This window comes from Coffea arabica, chromosome 3c (assembly GCF_036785885.1).
Source record: "Coffea arabica cultivar ET-39 chromosome 3c, Coffea Arabica ET-39 HiFi, whole genome shotgun sequence".
NCBI classification, from domain to species: Eukaryota; Viridiplantae; Streptophyta; class Magnoliopsida; order Gentianales; family Rubiaceae; genus Coffea; species Coffea arabica.
In genome coordinates, this window is record NC_092314.1 from 42362303 (window position 1) to 42383229 (window position 20927).

General features: G+C 39.4%; 1 protein-coding gene across 1 annotated transcript; it reads left to right on the forward strand.

Moving 5' to 3' along the window:
- The first annotated feature begins 3283 nt into the window (after nt 1-3283).
- Nucleotides 3284-5382, forward strand: LOC113733732 (trans-resveratrol di-O-methyltransferase-like). The gene is made up of 2 exons (XM_027259918.2): nt 3284-4027; nt 5065-5382. Exons 1-2 carry the CDS (start codon nt 3284-3286, stop codon nt 5380-5382), a joined length of 1062 nt encoding a protein of 353 aa, XP_027115719.1.
- Nucleotides 5383-20927: the final 15545 nt, after the last annotated feature.

The window sequence follows — 20927 nt, forward strand, 5'->3', positions numbered from 1 at the left end:
TGTTTCCGAGATTGCGAACATACGTATGTACTATTGAACAATGATTAGTGCTTGTTTTTGTCAAGGATTAAGCCTTAAAATAGTCGATAAGCAAGTGTTTTGGATTGCACACTAAAAGGGAAAAGATTTCCAAGAATTAAAAAAGTTAAATTGCTGGCGTTGTTAATGTTGAATATGTCCTTTTGCACAGTGATTATTATTTAGTCCTATTGCGTTTTGGCTAAAATGCGTAATTATGTAAGAATTCAGAAATTTTGGGTCATTTATCATTATTAAAACAGTAAAGAAATCATATCCACATCTGCTCTCATGAGAAGTCAAAGATAAATGCACGAGTTCTTCAAATGCAGTTTATAGTAATCCACCCAAGGCTAAATTTTGAGCTTCAAAAATTCTATCCGCACTTTTATTTTAATGTGTGATTTTATATGTAACGGTGGGGTGGATTCTCCATGACTGGAGCGATGAAGACTGTGTGAACATACTCAAGAACTGCAAAAAGGCCATTCCAGGAAGAGACAAAGGGGGAAAAGTGATTATCATAGACATGGTGATGGAGAGCCAGTTAGAAAATCATGAGTCCGTTGAAGCCCAGATTTGTTTTGACATGCAGATGTTGGTTCTTTATACTCTTCTGGGATGCTGGTTTCAGCGGCTATAAAGTCTTTCCAGTGTTCGGTACAAGGGGTCTCATTGAGGTTTATCCCTAATACAGGAACATTAATACCATTACAACATAAAAATCTGTTGATCTTGCTATATTGATGCGTCTTGATGTATCTCACTGAGGTAGTGAACCTCTGCATCTGTGTTTGTTTGCTGGAATATTTTATAATCTGTTGATCTTGCTATAACCATGTTGGTAAGAGACTGCACTTTGTTTGTTTCCCAGAATAATCTCTGCCCTTGAATTCAATGCATATGCTTTATGTATACAAATAACAAAGATTACTTCCTGCAAGTGTTTTTTCTGGTGCTTAATTGTGGTAATGAAACACAGTGTTACATGCACCAAAGATTCGATAAGTGCCAAAATTTGCACAATCTCTGCTCGGTCTACACCAATCAGCTAAACTAAGTATCATGCAATCAGAATAGAAGACGACTCACTAATTTGAAAAAAGAGAGAGTGATAGAAGACGATTCAGGAATACAATTAACTGATTGTTTGTTCAATTTTCTGTGTGAATTAAATCACGAAATATACTCGAGTACTATTGCTTATTGAATTGCTTTGACCTATGATTATCAGAGAACTCTTACCTGATCCCTCCTTGAAGGCGACATTGCAAGCATATTGGTCTTCAAGATAAAAAGGTATTGTTGGTGCAAATTGGAATTGACCCTTCGTCTGACACACACAGCATCTTCTCTCGAAAACAAGGCCAATGACACTTTGCATTGCCACCTTTTGTGGAAACTTTGCATTTTTATCGAATATTCGCTTAATATATTTTCCAAACGTATTTTTATTTCATGAACATTACATCCAAAAATTATAACGGCAATTTCTTTCCCAAAATCTCTTCCTCAAAATGCAATTCAAACAACCTCTTAATTTTCTACAAAGGAAAGCTTTTAGAGCTCAAGCAAACATCACTCGCACTAGTATCACCTAACCAGTTTTGCAGCTTCCCTTCATCCAATATGAAAACATCAAGTGTAGGAGCTCATGTCAAACTCTTACCATATATTCAAGGTGAATTTTTACTTTAAAAAGCGATGGACAATCGTTTCTTGTTGGATTATTCTCACTACATTTATATATTTTGCTTTTAACACCAGGAGACTCGATGATGTACGAGTAGTTTTCCAAATTCACGGGCCAAAGTTGAAGATTTCTAAATTCAGTTTTTATTTCATAGATAGATATGCATGATCACGACCATGACCAGAATTGAAACTCATGGCCTGCTCGTAACCTTTATTCCTTGTTGCCAATCGTCAAATGTGCTTACATGTCGCCTGTACTCAGTTGCACTTTGCGTATTGTACATGGAAACTGAAGATGAATAAAATAGGATGTCACTAACTATTCCCTTGATTAGAGAAGAATAAAAAAAAAACAGAAATAAATAAAAAGAGAGCTCCTTCTGTAAATGAATTAATTTCTGAAGATCCATGCCGCACTTTCTTGCCTAAAACCACTCTTAGGGTCTCCACGTCCCAGATTGCAAAACCTGCATGCCTATTTGCCCAACTGGAAAAATTCAACTTTAATGCATTTGGGCCCAAATTAATCAATAATTTATTTCTACGCCAAACTATAAAACTTAAGTTAATATATGCAACAACATCTGTTCAACAGAAAAAGCCCTCATGCACACATAAGAAAACCTATACTATACACGAGATACAAATAAAATCGACCGGAAACATTCAAAAGACAATCCCCATTCCAAAGCTATCTGCCACTTAGTCAGTATCTTAGCACTTCATTAGGCTAATCCTATCTCATTTTGCGCTCTAACGACTAGAATATCTTAATCCAGCAGTATAAGGTTGAATCTTTCAAACCACCCATTAGAATTATAGATTTTTTTTTTCTTTTTGTTTAGAATTCTAGAAGTTGTTTTAACGTTATTCCTACATAATCTATTGATCACAACAAAAAATTACTTGGCTAATACAATGTCATCTTTTCCATACAACTTTTAGGCTTTAACCTTCTGCTATTTTATGTGAGAGGCCACATTAAACAAAATTTCCTTGACGAGTCAAAATTAAAGAATCGATCTTTTGTGAGCCCATACAAGATTAAAAAGCACCCCGACACTAATATGAGATTTTCTAATAAAGATGATATCTTTCTTTCGGATTACCTTTTCGGTAAATGCTTGTAGCGTGGAAGAGGTCTACCATTAAGAACACGGCAAAACAAATGCTACCCCGTCGATCCTCAAAGAGCTAGTCAAGCCCCCATTACCATTTGTTTCAACTTTTATGCCACCATCAATGGTGGTTGCTTCAATTTACACTCAGTCTTGCCTGTGGTTCATTCGTTCTGAATTTTCTCAGTTACTAATTAATAATTGTAATTGCGTCAGCAATTAGATATTTTAATCAAATTATGTGGCGTATTTATTTGGTTTGGTGAAGTTTGGCACCTCTAGATCCGCCAAACCTATTTAGATGCTTTGAAAGCCTGGAAACCAATCAAATATAGCCTTATAGGAGGCACAGGAGGATCTGCTTACTAGCATATAAATGGGGTCCTGCTTGACCATTTGTTATATACAACTGAATTAAAGCAATTGAATTTGAAAATAAAGTTCCCAAAAAGATGGAAAAAGCTGACAATTTAGGTGAGCTTCTTGAAGCTCAAACTCATGTGGGGAATGCAATGTTCCATTTCAAGAAATCTGCATGTCTAAAATGTGCAGTTGAGTTGGGAATCCCGGATGTGATCAGTAATCATGGGAAGCCCATCACACTTTCTGACCTGATTTCTATCCTCCCAATCCACCCTTCTAAATCTGCCCACATTTTTCGCTTAATGCGATTCTTGGCTAACTCTGGATTCTTTGTTGAAAACCCTCAAGGCTATGCACTCACCTCTGCAGGTCGGCTTCTTTTGAAAGATGAGCCATTCAATGTACGGGCATTTATTTTTCTATCATGTGATCCTGCCCAGTTGAAGCCCTGGAATTTCTTGACCGAGTGGTTCCAGAATGATGATCCCTCTCCATTTGATACTGCATATGGGAATAATTTCTGGCATTACAACGCTCAAGAAGTTCGATTTGGAAAAATGTTTAATGAGGCCATGGCTAGTGATAATCAGTTGTCTGTAGAAGTGCTGATGACCAAATGCAAGTCTGTGTTTGAAGGCTTGACAACTTTGGCTGATGTTGGGGGTGGCACAGGCAAAGTTGCTAGGGCCATTGCCCAAAACTTTCCTAACATAAAATGTACAGTGTATGATCTCCCACAGGTCGTTGCTAATCAAGGAGGAGCTGAGAACTTGGAATTTTTAGCTGGAGATATGTTTCAAAGTGTACCCCGTGCTAATGCAATCTTGCTGAAGGTAACTAAAGCCATCTTGTCACTGAATTTCTGATTTTCTTATTAAATTTTCGGTTTTTTTCTCTTGTCTGGAATTGGTTTGCATGATTTGAAACTTTTGAAGGAGAATTAATTAATTTTTTCAATTAAAATTATTGCATTTTGCTATGATTTATCTATGTTGGTTTAATTACGTATTTGTGATTGGCCACCATAGACATGCTCTTAGGGTTTGTATTGAATTGAGAAGGAATATACAACCGTGTACTAAATAGATAAACACGCTTAGCTTAATCACGAGAGTAGGTTAGGATTTGCATGACGCACTTATGTTGCCAAGGCTCCAAAGGGGCTTAATTGAATGTTTACGGTCTCAAGAGAGGCGTAGAATTTCATTAAACACATTTTAGATATATTGAAAGATAATCTAAAATACAATTGTGTGAGACGTTCATAACTTGACAAGAAAAGTAATTGGAGAATCAATTCAACCTATAGATTAAAACCTGAACCCTAGGCTTGCTTAACTATTGTTCCCTCGCTTCTTGTCAATTTAATCAAATTAATTGTTAGTTCTTCCATGATAATATAAAATCTCTTCTCGTTCACTCTTTTGTGAAAATAATTAAAGTGGAGAAATTTGATTTGTTCCTGTGGGTTCGACCCTGAAATACTCCACATTAATTAGTACTGTGATCGACCCTGTGCGCATACAGGAAATCGTCGATCACTATTTCTCCTGCAAATGCTGTTATAATGAAGGTAAGTTCACCTTTCCAAGATGATGCAACAGATCCATATTCACCTTTTGTTGTTAAAGTCATTCTTAGCATTGATTCTGAGCACATCTATGCATGCTTCTGATTCATTACAACCATGTCTATATTACCGTAAAGCATTGGATCAGTCATGGAAGTTTATTCACAAATAGGGCATTAGCAAATCTTTGGAGGGGCGGGAGGCTTCTGTACCTCATATCAATTTCAATTTTCTTTAATAACTTTAGCAGTGTTCCTGACTGATTTGAATTCTTTGTGATATGAATGTTAATTTAAACAGTGGATATTGCACAATTGGAATGATGAGGAATGTGTACAAATACTTAGGAAATGCAAAGAAGCAATTCCTAGCAAGGAAAATGGAGGGAAGGTGATAATCATAGACATGGTACTGAGTGACGAACAAAAAGGAGCTGATGATCATGAGGGAATTGAAACTCAACTTTTCTTTGATATGTTGATGATGGTCCTTCTCAGAGGGAAACAAAGAAATGAGAGAGAGTGGGCAAAACTCTTTTCTGAGGCAGGATTCAATGACTATAAGATAACTCCAGCACTGGGCTTGAGATCCCTTATCGAAGTTTATTATCAGGAGTAGAGGACAGTTTTCCTGGACTATTTTTGTTAGATATGTGTATGAAGTCAACATGTTTACCTTTCTTCTTTTACGATTGAAGTCTTTTGTGGCATTTTCTTTTCATTTTCAATAAATCAATATTTTTTTTGGGAGGTGAAAATAGCTATGCAAGAATTTTCCGCAGGGCAATTCTGTCGGGCGGACATGTAAGTAACATGCTCAACAGCTCCTAGGACGATCTTGAGTATTTATTTCTTTTCATGGCCCGTCCCAGGGAAAGAATTTTAGGAATCATTCGTTAACCCCAATGGACAGACTACGGGGCAGATAACTTAGCCCAAAATTGAGCCCCAACATTTAGCCCATCGTGCGTAGGGATGTTAATGAATTTAATGAAGATGAACAGTCTAATGTTTAAATTTGTTTGATTATTTTAACAAATTAAAATTTTATTTAAGTTTGATTTGTTTATTTGTCCAATCGAACTTGAACAAGTTTTATCAAATTTGAATGTTATCGAATATAAAATGCTATTCAAATTTAATTTGCCTAGTTGACGAATCAAACTCGAACGAACTCTTAAACTCAGTTCAAATATCGAATAGATTAGTTCATCTTTCAACCCTAATCGTGCGGTTTCAATTTCTGAATTTTCCTCATCAAAACCTTATTCTTTTTTTCTTTTTTGATTGTTTTATACAACTTATCAAAATATAACTATGCAGTAATTTCTTTTCACCTTCACACGAGGAGGCAAGAATTTCAAGAGTAAGGTATTATAAATTTTAAATGTATGTTCAATTATCAAAATGAAAAAGCTTTTACACAACGCAATAATGAAATTATAGTACGTCCGACCTTTTTCTTACTTTTTTCTTTCACAAATAAGCAAAGAAATAGCACATAAACAAAACTTTTTACACAACCCAATTAATTCCGAAATTGGAAGGGGGGAAAAATCAATAGAGTAGCTGGACAAATACCCAAAGTTTTAGTGCAACCAAATAGGTTGATGTCCAAGATTGTACTGGTTAAAAATGTATGACAGTGATAAAAAGTATAAGAGTAATTTCAAAATTGCCACCGTTGATGCCCAAAATTGCGTTTTATATCATGAAAATTACATCCAAAAAGTTATTTTCATCCAAAAAGTATAATAGTAATTTCTTTTCCAAAATCTCTTCCTCAAAATGCAATTCAAACAACCTCTTAATTTTCTTCAAAGGAAAGCTTTTAGAGCTCAAGCAAACATCACTCGCACTAGTATTACCTAACCAGTTTGTATAGGTAAATCACTCGCACAGTCGTATTTTGTATGTATAGGTGGCTAAACATTGAATACATTGAGAGTTTTCATTTATTCTCTTAAATTGGACCAACAGTTAAAGTCTTCATTGAGAGTAATTTATAGCTAAATTACTCTTTAGGTGCAAAAAGTCTTCCAAATTTAATTATTTTTTTTTACTAGATGCCAAAATATGTCTACCGTAATATTGTCCATAAGTTGGAAAAAAGCTGATTATTCTGAATAATCTCAAGAAGCATAGAATGGTAGTAGATCATCTATGATCATGTCAATATACCAAATAATCATACAAGTTCTTACACATCCGAAGTTTGATGATGAAATTACTCGAACATAAAGAGTAAAGACCAGCGTACATCAAAATAATCTTAGTTCGAGAAATTCAGGGAACAAAAAATCAAACAAAGTTTGTTTTCTTTTCCTTTTTTTTTTAAGAATTCAGACAAAGTTACTCAATCAAGACTGCCATTTTTTACAGCCTTGTGCTGGATTTTTCACAGACATTGCAAGTTTCAATGCTTAGAAAAATTGACAAAATAAATTTGCCAAAATCCAGTTCTTCAAGAATGCCAACTTTGGACGAGCCGTTCTCTAAATCGAACCCGTGTGATGAACATCAATTCCAAACTTGTAATCATCAACTTTTTTAGTTGCTCATCTGTGGGTGGCAACCCTGCTTGGGCAGTTACTGGCTCAGGGTGGGCGCGGGTCAGGTACCCGCACCATTCACCATTTGGCTGACCTGATTTGCACCTTGCAGGCCAGTCATTTTCTGACTCTTACCCGCCCCGCATATTAATGAGTATCCGATTATAAGGTACCCGCTGAGATCGGGTCAGGTCAGCGGGTACTCGTCCCACCCCATTTATCATTTAATTTTTTTTAAAAAAATGATTTATACCAATTTAATTTTATATTTTACACATTGATCTAAGATTTAATAATTTTTTTTCTAAAAAAAGGTTTCCCTCCAAGAAACAATTATGTGAAGAAAATATAAGATAAAGGGAAAAAATTAAAAGAATTCAAAATCAATAAAAGTTTGAAATAAGTAGCACAATTTTTAATATATATGTTCCACATTAATTAAACTCTTTTCTATAAAATATAAGATGATGACCTCTACAAATGAATCGTGTAAATGAACTATAGTCTCTCATATTTGTAATGCAATTTGTTCAATAAAATTACCTATTTAATTCAAAATTATTATTTTATAGTGTGTGTATAAAAATAAAATAAAAAACATATATAAGCGAGGCGAATCGGGTACCCGCGAGTTTTTAATTATGTAACCCTAATCTGCCATGCATCTTAGCAGGTACCCGACCCTCTTTTGACCCAATCAAATAATAAAAATTAGATATACTAATTTTCAGATCGAATCGAATCAAATATGACGGATTTTCAAGTTAGCGGATAATTTTGCCCACCTCTACTGCTGGCCAGTCCAAGTATATAAGGATCCCTTTATGGTAGGAACGGTTTGGAAGGCATGCAGAGGATGACACCTGTTGGAGTGGATTGGACTGGTAATGAAGACGGTATTCTGTAGCCAATGCGCGTGGAAGGAAAGCAAAGCACAACGTCTCCGGATGCAACCAAATTCATATGGAATACCATACGATGGTATCCGCGTACGTTGGACAAGGAAGGATAATTGCATGTTTGAACCAGAGGTGCGTATCATTTGCAAATGTTGCCATAAGGAATGGAAAAATGCGACAACTCCCTTTAATTGTAATTGTGCGTAGAGAAAGTACTGAAATTGAAATAGATAATAATTATAAATGTGACGCGTGTAGGGGAGAAGAAATTGGAAGAAGGAAAAGTGGAGGTAAATGTAGTAGTTCTGCGACAACTTGAAATACAAAAAGATTCACACCTGCATAATATATATATAAATTTAGTACCCAAATGTTCAGCCTAAGCATCCGATTGAGCCTTGTGACTAATGTTACCGAAAATAAAATCTGCAATTAGATTTGATAAACCGATGTTGAGGAAACCTTTGTCAATTCATTTATTATTGTACTAATCTTACCAAAAGCAAGCCCGACACTCTATGAACTAAGGAAATGTATTTACTATTGGTTGATTTCACTAAAAATACCCATGAACCATTTAATGATTTAATGATACCAACCTTGTGTGAAGTAAAATATGCATCCTCTCCCACATCGGCGTTTTTAAAATTTCTATATTTTTTGATTAAATATAAAATCCCTCCTTTTCACATGCTTCCCTAATCCATGTTTCGTCAGTTATACTTAATTTTGAAAAATGTACTAGAAAATAGTTCATTTTCTTAAATTATAATTAATTTTCAAAAATTTACCGATGACATACCTCATATAAATTTGGATTAAGCGTGCATTCTTTATTCGTTGTCCATGAAATCGTATGTATTGTTGTGTAATGAAATCGATAACAACTATCGAAATCCAACAATGTGGTTGTATTAGTTAAGTTTAGTTCGTAAAGTTAAAGTCTTCCAAACATAGTATAGCAAGAAGTAAGAAACATTGTGAATGATTTTGCAATATAATTTCAATTTGAATAATTTAGAAAAATTAAATATCATCATGTTTGATAGTGGGTAGGCTTACCAAAATAAGAATGAACAATTAAATGGTTCAACCTAACAATAATGAAACCGTCCCCAAATACTTTAGTGTTTGTATTAGACTTAACAAAGTTTTTATTTTGACGTATTTAGCTGCTATGAAACAAATATATGAAAATATCATTGCAATTGGTTAATTATATTACAATTACAAATGAACATATTAATGGTTTAACATCAAAATGAGGACATTGTGAATGATATGATTTGGGAAAAAAAATATAGTGTCAGCCTTTTGGTATTTTTCACGATTTAATATATTGTGATTGTGAAATAAATATGTTTGGTACTCATCTTAGCGTATTAGTTTTTTGTAAGTTGCTATACTATTGTTAGTTTGAATGGAAAGTTTAGTTGCATGTTGTTTGTGTGGAAGTTGTAAAGTAACTATGCAATCCTAATTATTGTTATGATTGGTTAGTATCTTTTTGGCATAGGTATATATTGTTGGTATGTTGTTATTCTTTTGAATAAATTTTTTGGTATATTAAGTGCTGAAGATAATAGTTTCAGAATGTATGCAATTTAATAATATTATGAGGAGGATAAGTTCTAAGGTGAACAAATGTTATTCACAGAAATTAATTTATGATTAAAAGCATGCATTCGGATGCTCGGGCAATGTTATAGTTTGTCTAAAGTGAATGAGTTGGGAATTTTTTTTCTCTGTGTGTTACTGAAAATAACACATTTTGATATAAAAAAACACAAATATTGACATCATCTTAAACATTCGGCTTTTCGTTCAGCACAAAATAATTTAAGTATTTTGATTAGAAATGTTTATGCATGTGTCAAATGACTAGTGTATAAAAAAAATTAAAAACATGCATTTAATATTGTGTTAGTAGTCATTTCAATTTTATAAACAACCATTCGTTCGTATAAATTTTGTACTAATTGTTATGTCGTATCCTTTGGAAATAGATGTAGTTGAAAGTAGTATGCATGTAATCATGCCATTCTAAATGTTTTTCCAAATTATTGATCTCAGTATTTAATACTGTGAATATGGATTAAGTTCATGAATTTGGTTTTAGTGATGAAAGAATAATAAATGTAATTGCAGTTATTGTGTACTACATATCATTCACTCATATTTTGAGTTACGACTAGTAATCACAGTAAATATAATACAACTATGGGATAATATACGATTGCAACTTAATATTACGTTGTCATAACTTAACCATCTTTTATGTTTTCAATTTGAATCTTTGTCTTACAAATACTATATTCAATCTTATTACACTAGCATTTCAAGTTGTGTTGGAATTTTTGTTTTGTTAAATGTAGCCCTAAAAAATACAATGCATCGTTGTACATGAATGGGGAATGAAAGTAGTACTGTTTTAAGATCCAATTTGTTAAGGAACATTAGTATAAGTCATAGCTTGAGTGACATTTGAATGATCATGTTACAATTTAGTAACATGGTCAGCGTTTAATTAAGTAACATAGTATTTGTGATAGTCCTGGCGAAATACGGAGACAGGGGAGTTGATAGGGGCCATGAAATTGCATAAGTTTTGAAGGGTTATATCTGCACAATAAAATTGGCTCCTCATAAGTCTTGAATATTATAAATTATATTAAGATATTACATATGTATATACATATGTATATATGAAAATTATTTACCAGATTTTTTTGGAAAAACAATATTGTATTTCAAAAAATAATGGTTACATCACGGGCCATGGTTAACTAGTGAAGCACTACAAATAAGTAGGATTGTAAGGGAAATATTGGACAGGGTGGTAGCGAAAGGAGAATATTAAACACATTTCGTAATCGGGTCCGTTGTGCAAGCCGGAGTGAAATATTCGTATGCGAAAGTTAAAGTTTACTTCTGACTCTAAAGAGGTGATTTTTGACTGGGCAAGTTACCTCAGATAGTTTGAACACACTCCTGGTTGAAGAGGTAGCTTGATCAAGGATCACCCACTTGGTTTATCAGAAACGGGGCTAAGTCCCCCGATTTATCTCCGAAAATTAAGTTAGCTCGGAACAATATATTAGTGTAAGGATAGTTTTTTGAAAGTTTAGGCTTTTACCAGAGATTCGTCCTTTTCTTAGCGAAATGTTCTGATATTTATAGGAGGCAATTTGGAGGGAAGGCCCGTAGGGTCTAAGTCCCTAGAAAGCTGACTAAGACAACATATCACCTTTGACTTGACAGCTCTAGGCAGTGTGTCAGAGCAATGTGTCATAACAGTGGACAGTGCGTCAGGGGCCACATCCACTACTTTTCGGTTGTCAGATCTTTAGGCAGGACCTCAGGATTTGTATGCATTATGACTCCGTCCCGAGGTAACAGCGGAGGCCAAATTCACCTAGATTATTTAGATGCGCGGGATGGCCGAGTCGGGATGGCCATCCTCACTAAGCCCCCCAAGCCTCGGGAGTTGCTTGTAACTTCCCAAGGCTTTTGAGGAGACAACACAGAAGCCCTCGTACGTTATGATGATAACGTGTAGAATACGAGTAGATATGGAAGACGATGGGACAACAATCTGACCGGTTGATTGGGCGTGGACTGACATAGGTTAGGAAGACGGAGGGTCAAGCGACTGTTGGTCAAAACAACGACAGCAAATAAATGAGGGGGCGCATCTTTCTTTAAAGGTTCAATGTACCGTCTTTTGGTTTTCCTCCTCTTTATAAATAGGGGGTCCCTTCTTCACTTTTCACCTTTTTTCGCTTTTTAACTTCTTACTATTTGCCCATCAGAGCGACTTCCCGAGGTGACGCTAGAGCAGTAAACATCAACCCTTTTAAAAACAGTAAGTTCATCACTTCTTCTCCTTTGATAATGGCACGAATAGCCCGTACTCATAGGGAAATAGTAAGGCCAGACTTCGCTGAAGCAGAGAGGGCCGACCCATTTCAGAAGGAAGGAATCTCGTCCAACCCCGGGGAGGGGACAGCTGAAGTGTCCAATGAGGCCGGGACATCACAAGCACAGACTCAGAAGAATCTGAGATGCTTTATAATGATGAGCTCGAGATCAAGATGCCAAGGGACGTGGGCGTGCTTGAACTAGCTACCCTTCTAGATCTGTCGGCCATCGACTATGGCCAAGTCCCTATGTTCAACAGCGTTATGGGTGAACATACTGATCTTCAAGTATCCTTTCCGAAGGGATTACAGTATTCGCCCACCCCGATCGGACCAATCAACAGAACGTCCCCCGAAGAGTAGAGTTGTCATATATGCGGACTAGTTGGAGGGCGGGCTCAGAATGCCCATCACCAGAGTCTTCCGTAATTGCCTTAAATATTGGGGAGTGAGGATTACTCAACTCATCCCCAATGTAGTCCGGGTCCTAGTCGGGTTCAAGATGCTATGCCGGTGTCAGAAGATCGTCCCTACCATCAATCTCTTCCGCCGCTGTTATACCATTAAAAATAGTGACAATGAGAAGGGGTGGTTCTACTTCAGGACCAGAGTCCCGAAATTAGTAGTGGATGCTCCCTCCTCAATAAATGAGTGGAAGCATAATTTTGTATTTGTCCCGACTGAAAATTTTTCGAGGGGGTTCTGGTGGAGGCTCCTATCCCGGGAAAGGATACCTCTCTAGGGGACCTAGAAGAAGAAAATTTTCAGAAACTATTAGGGTCGGGTCTCAGAATTAACAGTTGGACGTATCTAGATGCAGTCCTCGTAGATGGCGGGATCAACCGAGGTTTAATTAGCCCAGATCGCACTCCCTTCTTTTCTACTAGGTTTAAAAAACCTTGTCATTCATAGTCTTGTTTTTATTTTTGTTTGATTCTAAATAACCTCACATTTCTATTCTGCAGTGACAAGGGTATCCGACCTTATTACTTTGGGCTCAGCCATGGTGGCCAAGAAGCAAACAAAATGGAAGGCCACGATTGGAACGTTTGCTCCGCCAAAGAAGAAGACCACTGTGGGTAGCCGCCCCACTCCAATAACAATTCTGGGCGAGACTTCCTGGATCTCGACCATTCTGATGGGGTGGGGATCCGAGGTATGATAATTGCATCACCACTTCCGACATGAGGTGTGACGATTCCTTCCAAAGTGCCTATCTCCGAATCGTCTTTGTGGAACCTCCACTACGTGCGACCTCAGGAAGCCAGAGAGGACAAAAGACACTCCGGTATAGGATCTTAATGTGAACGACCGCTGCAAAGAATCCAAGGTCGCCCACGAGCTCCTGATGCACTCCGTCCTGTCCAGGGACCATACTTATGTCAAAAAGCTCACGCCTCCCGAATTGATGCAAAGCCCCTTGGCAGCATAGGCCTCTGCCACGGTCTTCCTATCCAAGATGACGTAACGCTACACCAAACTGATTGAGCATTACCAGCCATCCTCCGAACTTCAGAAGAAGGTCTCCAAGCTGGAAGAAAAGCTGAAAGCCACTGATCAAGAATGCGACAAGGCTGCGGCTGAGCAAGAGCAAGCCGAGGCCACAAACAACTCTTTGAAGATGGCTCTTGGAGAAGAAAATGATAGAAGAGTCCAAGAAGAGCAGTCAGCTCAGGAGGCGATAGAGAAGGCGGGTACGGCAATGGAGGCCTTCCTCAAATCCGAGACTTTCACTCGTGATCTCGGCGAGCTAACGCTGCCAAATTTCATGTTTGAATTCACCTCGGCTGTTAGTGATGCAGCACTTTTCCTCTCTGCCAAGTAGCTGGAGTCCCTTAAGGACAAATCCAGCTATGACGAAAACGCCAAAGAACTATGCGATCGCATGACCGAAGGTATCTAGGCCGGAAAAGACGTGGTCGAAGTCGTGAGGAATTAATCAATGATTGTCGGAGTTCGATGCAGAAGGCAATGAGTTCGGGCGAAGCGATGTGGGAGGAGAAGGCGACGGCGCCGACACAGGAGAAATTGGGGGTAGCGAAGGCGTTGGGGCAGGGAATGCTTAGGAGCATCTCTGACCTCAGTACTTTTGTAGTTAATCGCGGTGACAATGGATGCTTAGGAACATCACTGACCTCGATTTTTTTTGTAATCTCTTTTAATTTTAATGCCAATGATTTCTTTTTTGACCACTTTATTCTTTTATGCTCCTACCCCACTTGTCCCCTTATTTTTTGCTTAACCAACATATGGAAGTGATGCTAAGGAAAAAAAATAAACAACTGAGTACGAGCATCAAGTAGTTTTTGAATAAAAAACATACTTTACATGGATGATACAATTTGAGATTTTTCGCATGCCAAGTACGGGGCACTAAAAAGCCAACTCGATAAGTCAATTTACAATAACCATTCTGGTTAGACTCAATGACGTGGTACGGCCCTCCTATTTGGGAGCCAATTTGCCTTAGAGCTCAGTTCGGCTAACTGAGTTCTTCCGCAAAACTAAGTCTCTTGGGTTAAACCGAAGGTGTCGAATTCGAGCGTTATAGTAACTAGTCAGAATGTTTTTGTATAGTGCCACTTTAGCTGCTGTGGTATCCCTTTTCTCCTCGGCCAGATCGAGGTCCATTCTTCTCTCTTCTTCGTTAGCCTCGGTGGCAAAGGTTGCTATGCGCGGGTTCGGGGTGATGAATTCAGCGAAAACCATCGCTTCGAACCCATAGGTTAAAGAAAACGGGATCTCCTGTGTTGCGAAACTCGGGATGGTCTGGTAGAACCATAGCACGTTGGGGAACTCGTCTACCCAAGATGACTCGGCTTGATGCAGCCTGATTTTTAAGCCATGGAAAAGCGTACGGTTGAAATTTTTAACTTATCCATTAGTTTGGGGATGTCCCACAAAGGTGAAATATTATTTGATCCCGAGATTCTCGCACCACCTCTTGAAGGGGCTGTCCGCAAATTGCTTTTCATTACCTGATATGACAACTCGGGGTAATCCGAAAGGCAGACCACATTTTTTCAAAAGAACTTCTGAACAGGCAAATCGGTTATATTTCTTAGAGATTCGGTTTCGACCCATTTTGTGAAATAATCTATTGTTACCACCAAATAGGTCTGATTGCAGGTGGCTCTAAGAAATGGGCTGATTATATCCGTCCCCTATTGTTCGAATGGCCATGACGAAGTAATGGGGACCATGAGCTTAGTTGGCTGATGGTGTTCAGGGGCATGATGCTGATAGAAAAGACAGTTAAAAACTAAAAGTTGGGCATCTCACCTAGTGGGCAAGAAGTACCCAAGTAGCAGGACCTTCTTCACCAGCATTCAATAGCTGACGTGGGCACCACAGAGCCCTTCGTATATGTCTTGAAGAATTCTCTCCCCATGTTCTGCTGTGATACACCGCAACCAAGGGTCGAGGTATGATCTTTTGTACAAAAAAATTGCCTCGAAGAGCATACGGAGCTGCTTTGCGCTAAAACTTTCTAGCCTCAGCTCGGTCTACGGGGAGCTCTCCCTGACCTAGGAACCGAACTAGCGGACTCATCCTGATATCTCCAGGATAGACGAGGCACGAGATTTCTTTTAGGTATTCGGTTCAGCTAAAACTTCAACGAGAACCGTTTTGTTCAGGGCGGAGAAAGAGGTGAAAGCAAGTCGGGACAATGCGTCGGCCCGCTTGTTCTGTGGCCGAGATATTTTTTAAATTTCGAAAGACTCAAAGTGTGTGATTAGTTGGTGAACTTTGGAGAGGTAACGTTGCATGACCTCCTTCCTGATTTAATACTCATCACGTATCTGACATACGACAAGTTGAGTCACTATTGACCAGAATATACCGGGCACCGAGGTTGCGAGCTAGCTGTAAGCTGGCGATAACGGCCTCATACTCAGCCTCGTTATTAGACGTGATGAAATCAAACCGAAGGGCGTAGGAACACAGCTCTGTTTGCGGGTTTTCGAGAAATAAACCTGCTCCACTATCCTCACTGTTAGATGAACCGTCCACATGTAGAATCCATCGTTGAGGCTCGGCGGAGTCCGAGGTAGATTCCTTGTCCTCATTAAAAGTGAACTCGGCCAGAAAGTCAATGAGAGCCTGAGCTTTGATGGCTTTCCGAGACTTGTAGGACAGATCGTATTCTCCCAATTCAATGACCAATTTAGTGAGACGTCCAGAAGCCTCGAGGTGTGATAAGATTTGCCTGAGGGGTTGTCTGTCCTTAAGCAAATGTGATGAATTAGAAAATAAGGTTTCAACTTATGAGCACAAGTTTCTCTGCCTGGGTATCTCTGGTCTCGGACCCTTGGAGAACTCGACTAACATAATAAATAAGCATCTGGACACTGTACTCTCGTATTAACACGACACTCACCGCTTCATCAACAGCGGACAAGTACAGAAACAACTTGTCCTCGGGCCGAATTGAGATGAGAGTAAGAAGGTGATGCAAGAACTCCTTCATTTGCTTGAAGGTTTGCTGGCATTCTCCCATCCAGGAGAACTTGTCAGCCTTTTTCAACACTTTGAAGAATGGCAGTGCCTTGGATGTTGACTGTGACAAAAATCAGTTTAGGGCTGCCAATTGTCCAATTAATCTTTGCACGTCTCGGGTATACCGTTGTAAGGACATCTCTTGAATTGTGTTCACCTTATCAGGATTCGCTTCTATATCTCAGCGCTACACGAGATACCCCAAGAACTTTTTCAAGGTAACCTCGAATATGCATTTCTTGGGGTTCAACATCATTCGAGTGTCACAAAGGATTTCGAGGACCTCTCTCACATCGAATAAGAAGGTCGAGGTCTTCTTGCTTTTCAGGAGGATGTTGTTTACGTATGCCTCGACATTTTGGTCTATTTGTGATTGAAAAAATCGATTGATCAATCGCTGGTATGTGGCCCCAGTGTTCTTCAACTCAAAAGGCATAGTGGTGTAACAATATATATCTTGATCTGTGAAGAAGGCCGTCCTCTCCTGGTCCCCCTCACTCATCCCGATTTGGTGATAGTTTTTAAAAGTATCAAGGAAGCAGAGGACCTCATATCTCATTATTTAGTCCATTAAGGTGTCGACTCTTGGCAATGGGTAGCAATCTTTGGAGCAGGCCTTATTCAGGTCCGTGAAGTCGACACACATCCTCCATGCCCCGGTATCCTTCTTGACCATAACGGGATTGGAAAATCAAATTGGATATTGTACTTCCTTAATCATCTTTGCCGGTAAGAGTTTATTCACCTCTTCATCAACGGCTTTGCTATGCTCTGGGCCGAAGTGTCTTCACTTTTGCTTAACTGGACGTATCTGAGGGTCAACGTTCAACTCGTGCAACATGAGATGGTGTGGTACCTCTTTCACCTCCTTGGTAGTCCAGGCGAAAACATCCCGGTACTCCCTAAGGAGGCAAACCATCTGACTTTTGAGGGGTACGGGCAAGTGATGTCGATACGGACTGTCTGGTCAGGTTTTACAAGGTTCAAAGAAATATCTTCCACCTCATCCTCGAGCTCCAGCCTCTCCGGCTTTCCAATTTGTTGAGGATCGATACAATCGATTAAAAGAATGTTCGACCTCCTCTCCTTGACCTTTCTTGACTCAGATGTCGAAGTGGACGTGGCTTGCAGGGTGGCGAGATAACATTCTCGTGCTGTACAGACATCACTGCTCACTTTGGCTATGCCCGTCGAAGTCAAAAATTTGAAACTTAAATGGTATGTAAAATAGATCGCGCGTAAAGCATTGAACGTAGGTCGGCTCATGAGCAGGTTAAAAGGAGAGTCAACTTTAATCACAACAAAGTTGACGGGAATGGTGCGACAGTGGAGGTGACGTCCCACATTTACCATCAGTGTAACCATCTCTTCAAGGTGTACCACATGTCCCCCGAATCCTATAAGAGGGGTTCTAACAGGGGTCAGCTGCTCCTTGGTCAATTTTAAACTCTCGAAAGTTCGGTAATACATGACATTGACCGAACTCCCAGGTCAACGTACACCTTCTTGACAATATAGTTGTTGGTGAGCACCTCAATTATTAGGGTCTCATGACTGCTAGAAGCGATAGGGACAGGGTCGCTGGGATCATAGGTGATTATCTCAGATAGGCGAGAACTCGACTCGGCTTGATCCGCATTAGCTTGTCTGTAGGTCCTCTTTCGGGAGTTTTGACTATCCCTTCCCGTCGGATCTCTAGCTATAGTGTTGATGATTCCGACTATGTTTGGTCCATAACCGGGGAATCCATCTCGGAGAGGTCTCATCGTCTCCCTAGGATCTTCAAAGGGTTGGCAACTGCTCCTAGACCCCCGCCTATCTTCTCGACGAGGCTCACCTCGATTGTTTTCTCGGTGAGGGTCATCTTGGTTGTCGCGACGGGTGTCACTTCCATTGCGTTCTCCATCTCTACGAGCGAATTGTTTTAAGTGCCCTCGTTTGATTAAGTTCTTGATGCCATTGCGTTCTCCATCTCCTCGGTTTCATGTCCGATATCTTGGTGATAAGTGCAGTAAAGGTTGGAATTTCTCCTCTCTCTTTTTCCGGCCATCCTTAGAGGAGCACGTCCGCGATGATTTTGTTCCATGATAGCGAGAATATGAGATCGATTGGTGTTTAACGGAGTGAGATTGGAATCGGGGACGGACGACTTTCTCTTGGCAATTCTATCGAACACACTTCGGCGATCTCGGTTGAGACTTTAAAATTTGTCAGTGGTGCTAGCCTCACCTCGGTTTAATTCTTTCTTCTTTCAGGAGTCAGTTCCTGAGCGAGCTACCTGGGCTTCTTTTTTCATTCGGTTTAGATCCTTGGTCTATATGCCTTTCTCGACCTTTTGCCAAAACTCCTGAAGTGTTCGGGGGTATTTCTTGTGCACCCTGGTATTGAACACCCTGGAAATGAGTCCATTTGTAAAGGCAGTTATAGTTACCTGTTTGTTAGAATCAGGTATCTGCACACTCTCATCTTGGAACCTTTGAACATAAGAACGGAGGGACTCCTCCGAATTCTGCTGCATATTTAGCAAATAATCCGAGGTCTTTGTCGTCGGCCTGAAAAATACAAAACGGTAGATAAATTTGTCTACCAGTTCTCCTAGGGAGGATATGCTTTTATGTTCTAGACCCCAGAACCATTTTCGAACGGTCCCTTATAAGAACACTGAAAAGGCCCGACAGATAACTGGGTCAAGGACGTAGTATAATCGAAAGGTTGAGATGAAAGTGTGGAGGTGATCTTCAGGGTCACCTTGGCCATCATAAGGTAGCAGGGTGGGGAGTTTGAAATTTGGAGGGAGCCTCTCTTCATTGATGTCATCTATGAAAGGTGGAGCTCTCATGTAATCCATCTCCAGCCTTTTCGGGCGTTGGGACTCTTCCTTAGCTCATCTCCCCAGTAAACCCCGTGAGAATGCTTTTGAAATAGAAGCAATTCTAGAAGTGGCTTTGGATGACGCTCGCTTCGGGGTACTCCTAAGAGAATGTCTCCCATCGGATTCTTCTTCGAATGGGACCTCGGGAGACTCTTCTGATCTTCTCTTAGAGGATTCGGCCTTTTGCTTGCTTTGCCCCTTGAAGTACCTTCCTAATTCTTCAAAAATATTGGGGTTCTCAACCACAAATTCAGCCATTCAAGCCATGGCTTTTCCGTTTGTGGCTGAGCCTCGTGGGACTCCTGCCCTTCAGGAACATTTTCCTGTGGGGGTGCGGTACTTGGCTCAGCCCCAATGGTGAGGACATTCCTGCTCCTAAAACACGTAGGCTTCATTTTTCAATGTCTTTGCGTTCCCACAGACGGCGCCAATTGAAGAGGTGATTTTTGACTGGGCAAGTTACCGCGGATAGCTTGAACACACTCCTGGTTGAAGAGGTATCTTGATCAAGGATCACCCGCTTGGTTTATCAGAAACAGGGCTAAGTCCCCCGGTTTATCTCCGAAAATTAAGTTAGTTCGGAACAATATATCAGTATAAGGATAGTTTTTTGAGAGTTTAGACTTTTACTAGAGATTCGTCCTTTTCTTAGCGGAAGGTTCTGATATTTATAGGAGGCAATTTGGAGGAAAGGATCGTGGGGTCCAGGTCCCTAGAAAACTGACTAAGACAGCATATCACCTTTGACTTGACAGCTCTAGGCAGTGTGTCATAACAGTGGATAGTGCATCAGGAGTCACATCCACTAGTTTTCGGTTGTCAGATCCTTAGGCAGGACCTCGGATTTTGTATGCATTATGACTCCGTCCCGAGGTGACAGCGGAGGCCGAATTCACCTCGATCGTTTAGATGTGCGGGATGGCCAAGCCGGGATGGCCATCCTCAGACTCCATTCGCTAGAAGTGGGAAACAGTGAAATATGCGAAAGTTGAAGCTTACCGTCTCCGTTACCAATCCATTCCACTCCAATAGGTGTCGTCCTCTACTTCCCTTCCTATGGTAGGAAAACAGTTCCTACCATCAAGGGATCCAAAGTATATAAACTGCAGACACATCTAAAATGTAATGTTGACCGTTCCTAACATAAAGGGATCCAAAGTATATAAACTGCAGGCACATCTAAAATGTCAACATTAATGTTTCACTACAAAGAACCCATCCACATGTTTCACCATAACTATTTCCATGAGTTGCAATTGATGATTGATGATCATAGTTACTAAATTCAGCTGGGGTACAAAATCAGTAATGAAAAATACTACTTTAGTCCTTTATCATCCCAAGATCTCAGAAATCCTTTTAAACCCTTTAAAATAATATATTATTTGTCTCACTATATCCTAGTAGAAATTAGATTTTGG

Excerpts from the sequence above, each read along its gene's own strand:
- LOC113733732 (XM_027259918.2), top strand. The coding sequence starts at position 3,284 with ATGGAAAAAGCTGACAATTTAGGTGAGCTTCTTGAAGCTCAAACTCAT. Across the intron at positions 4,028-5,064 it reads CTAATGCAATCTTGCTGAAG|TGGATATTGCACAATTGGAA; the intron begins GTAACTAAAGCC and ends TAATTTAAACAG.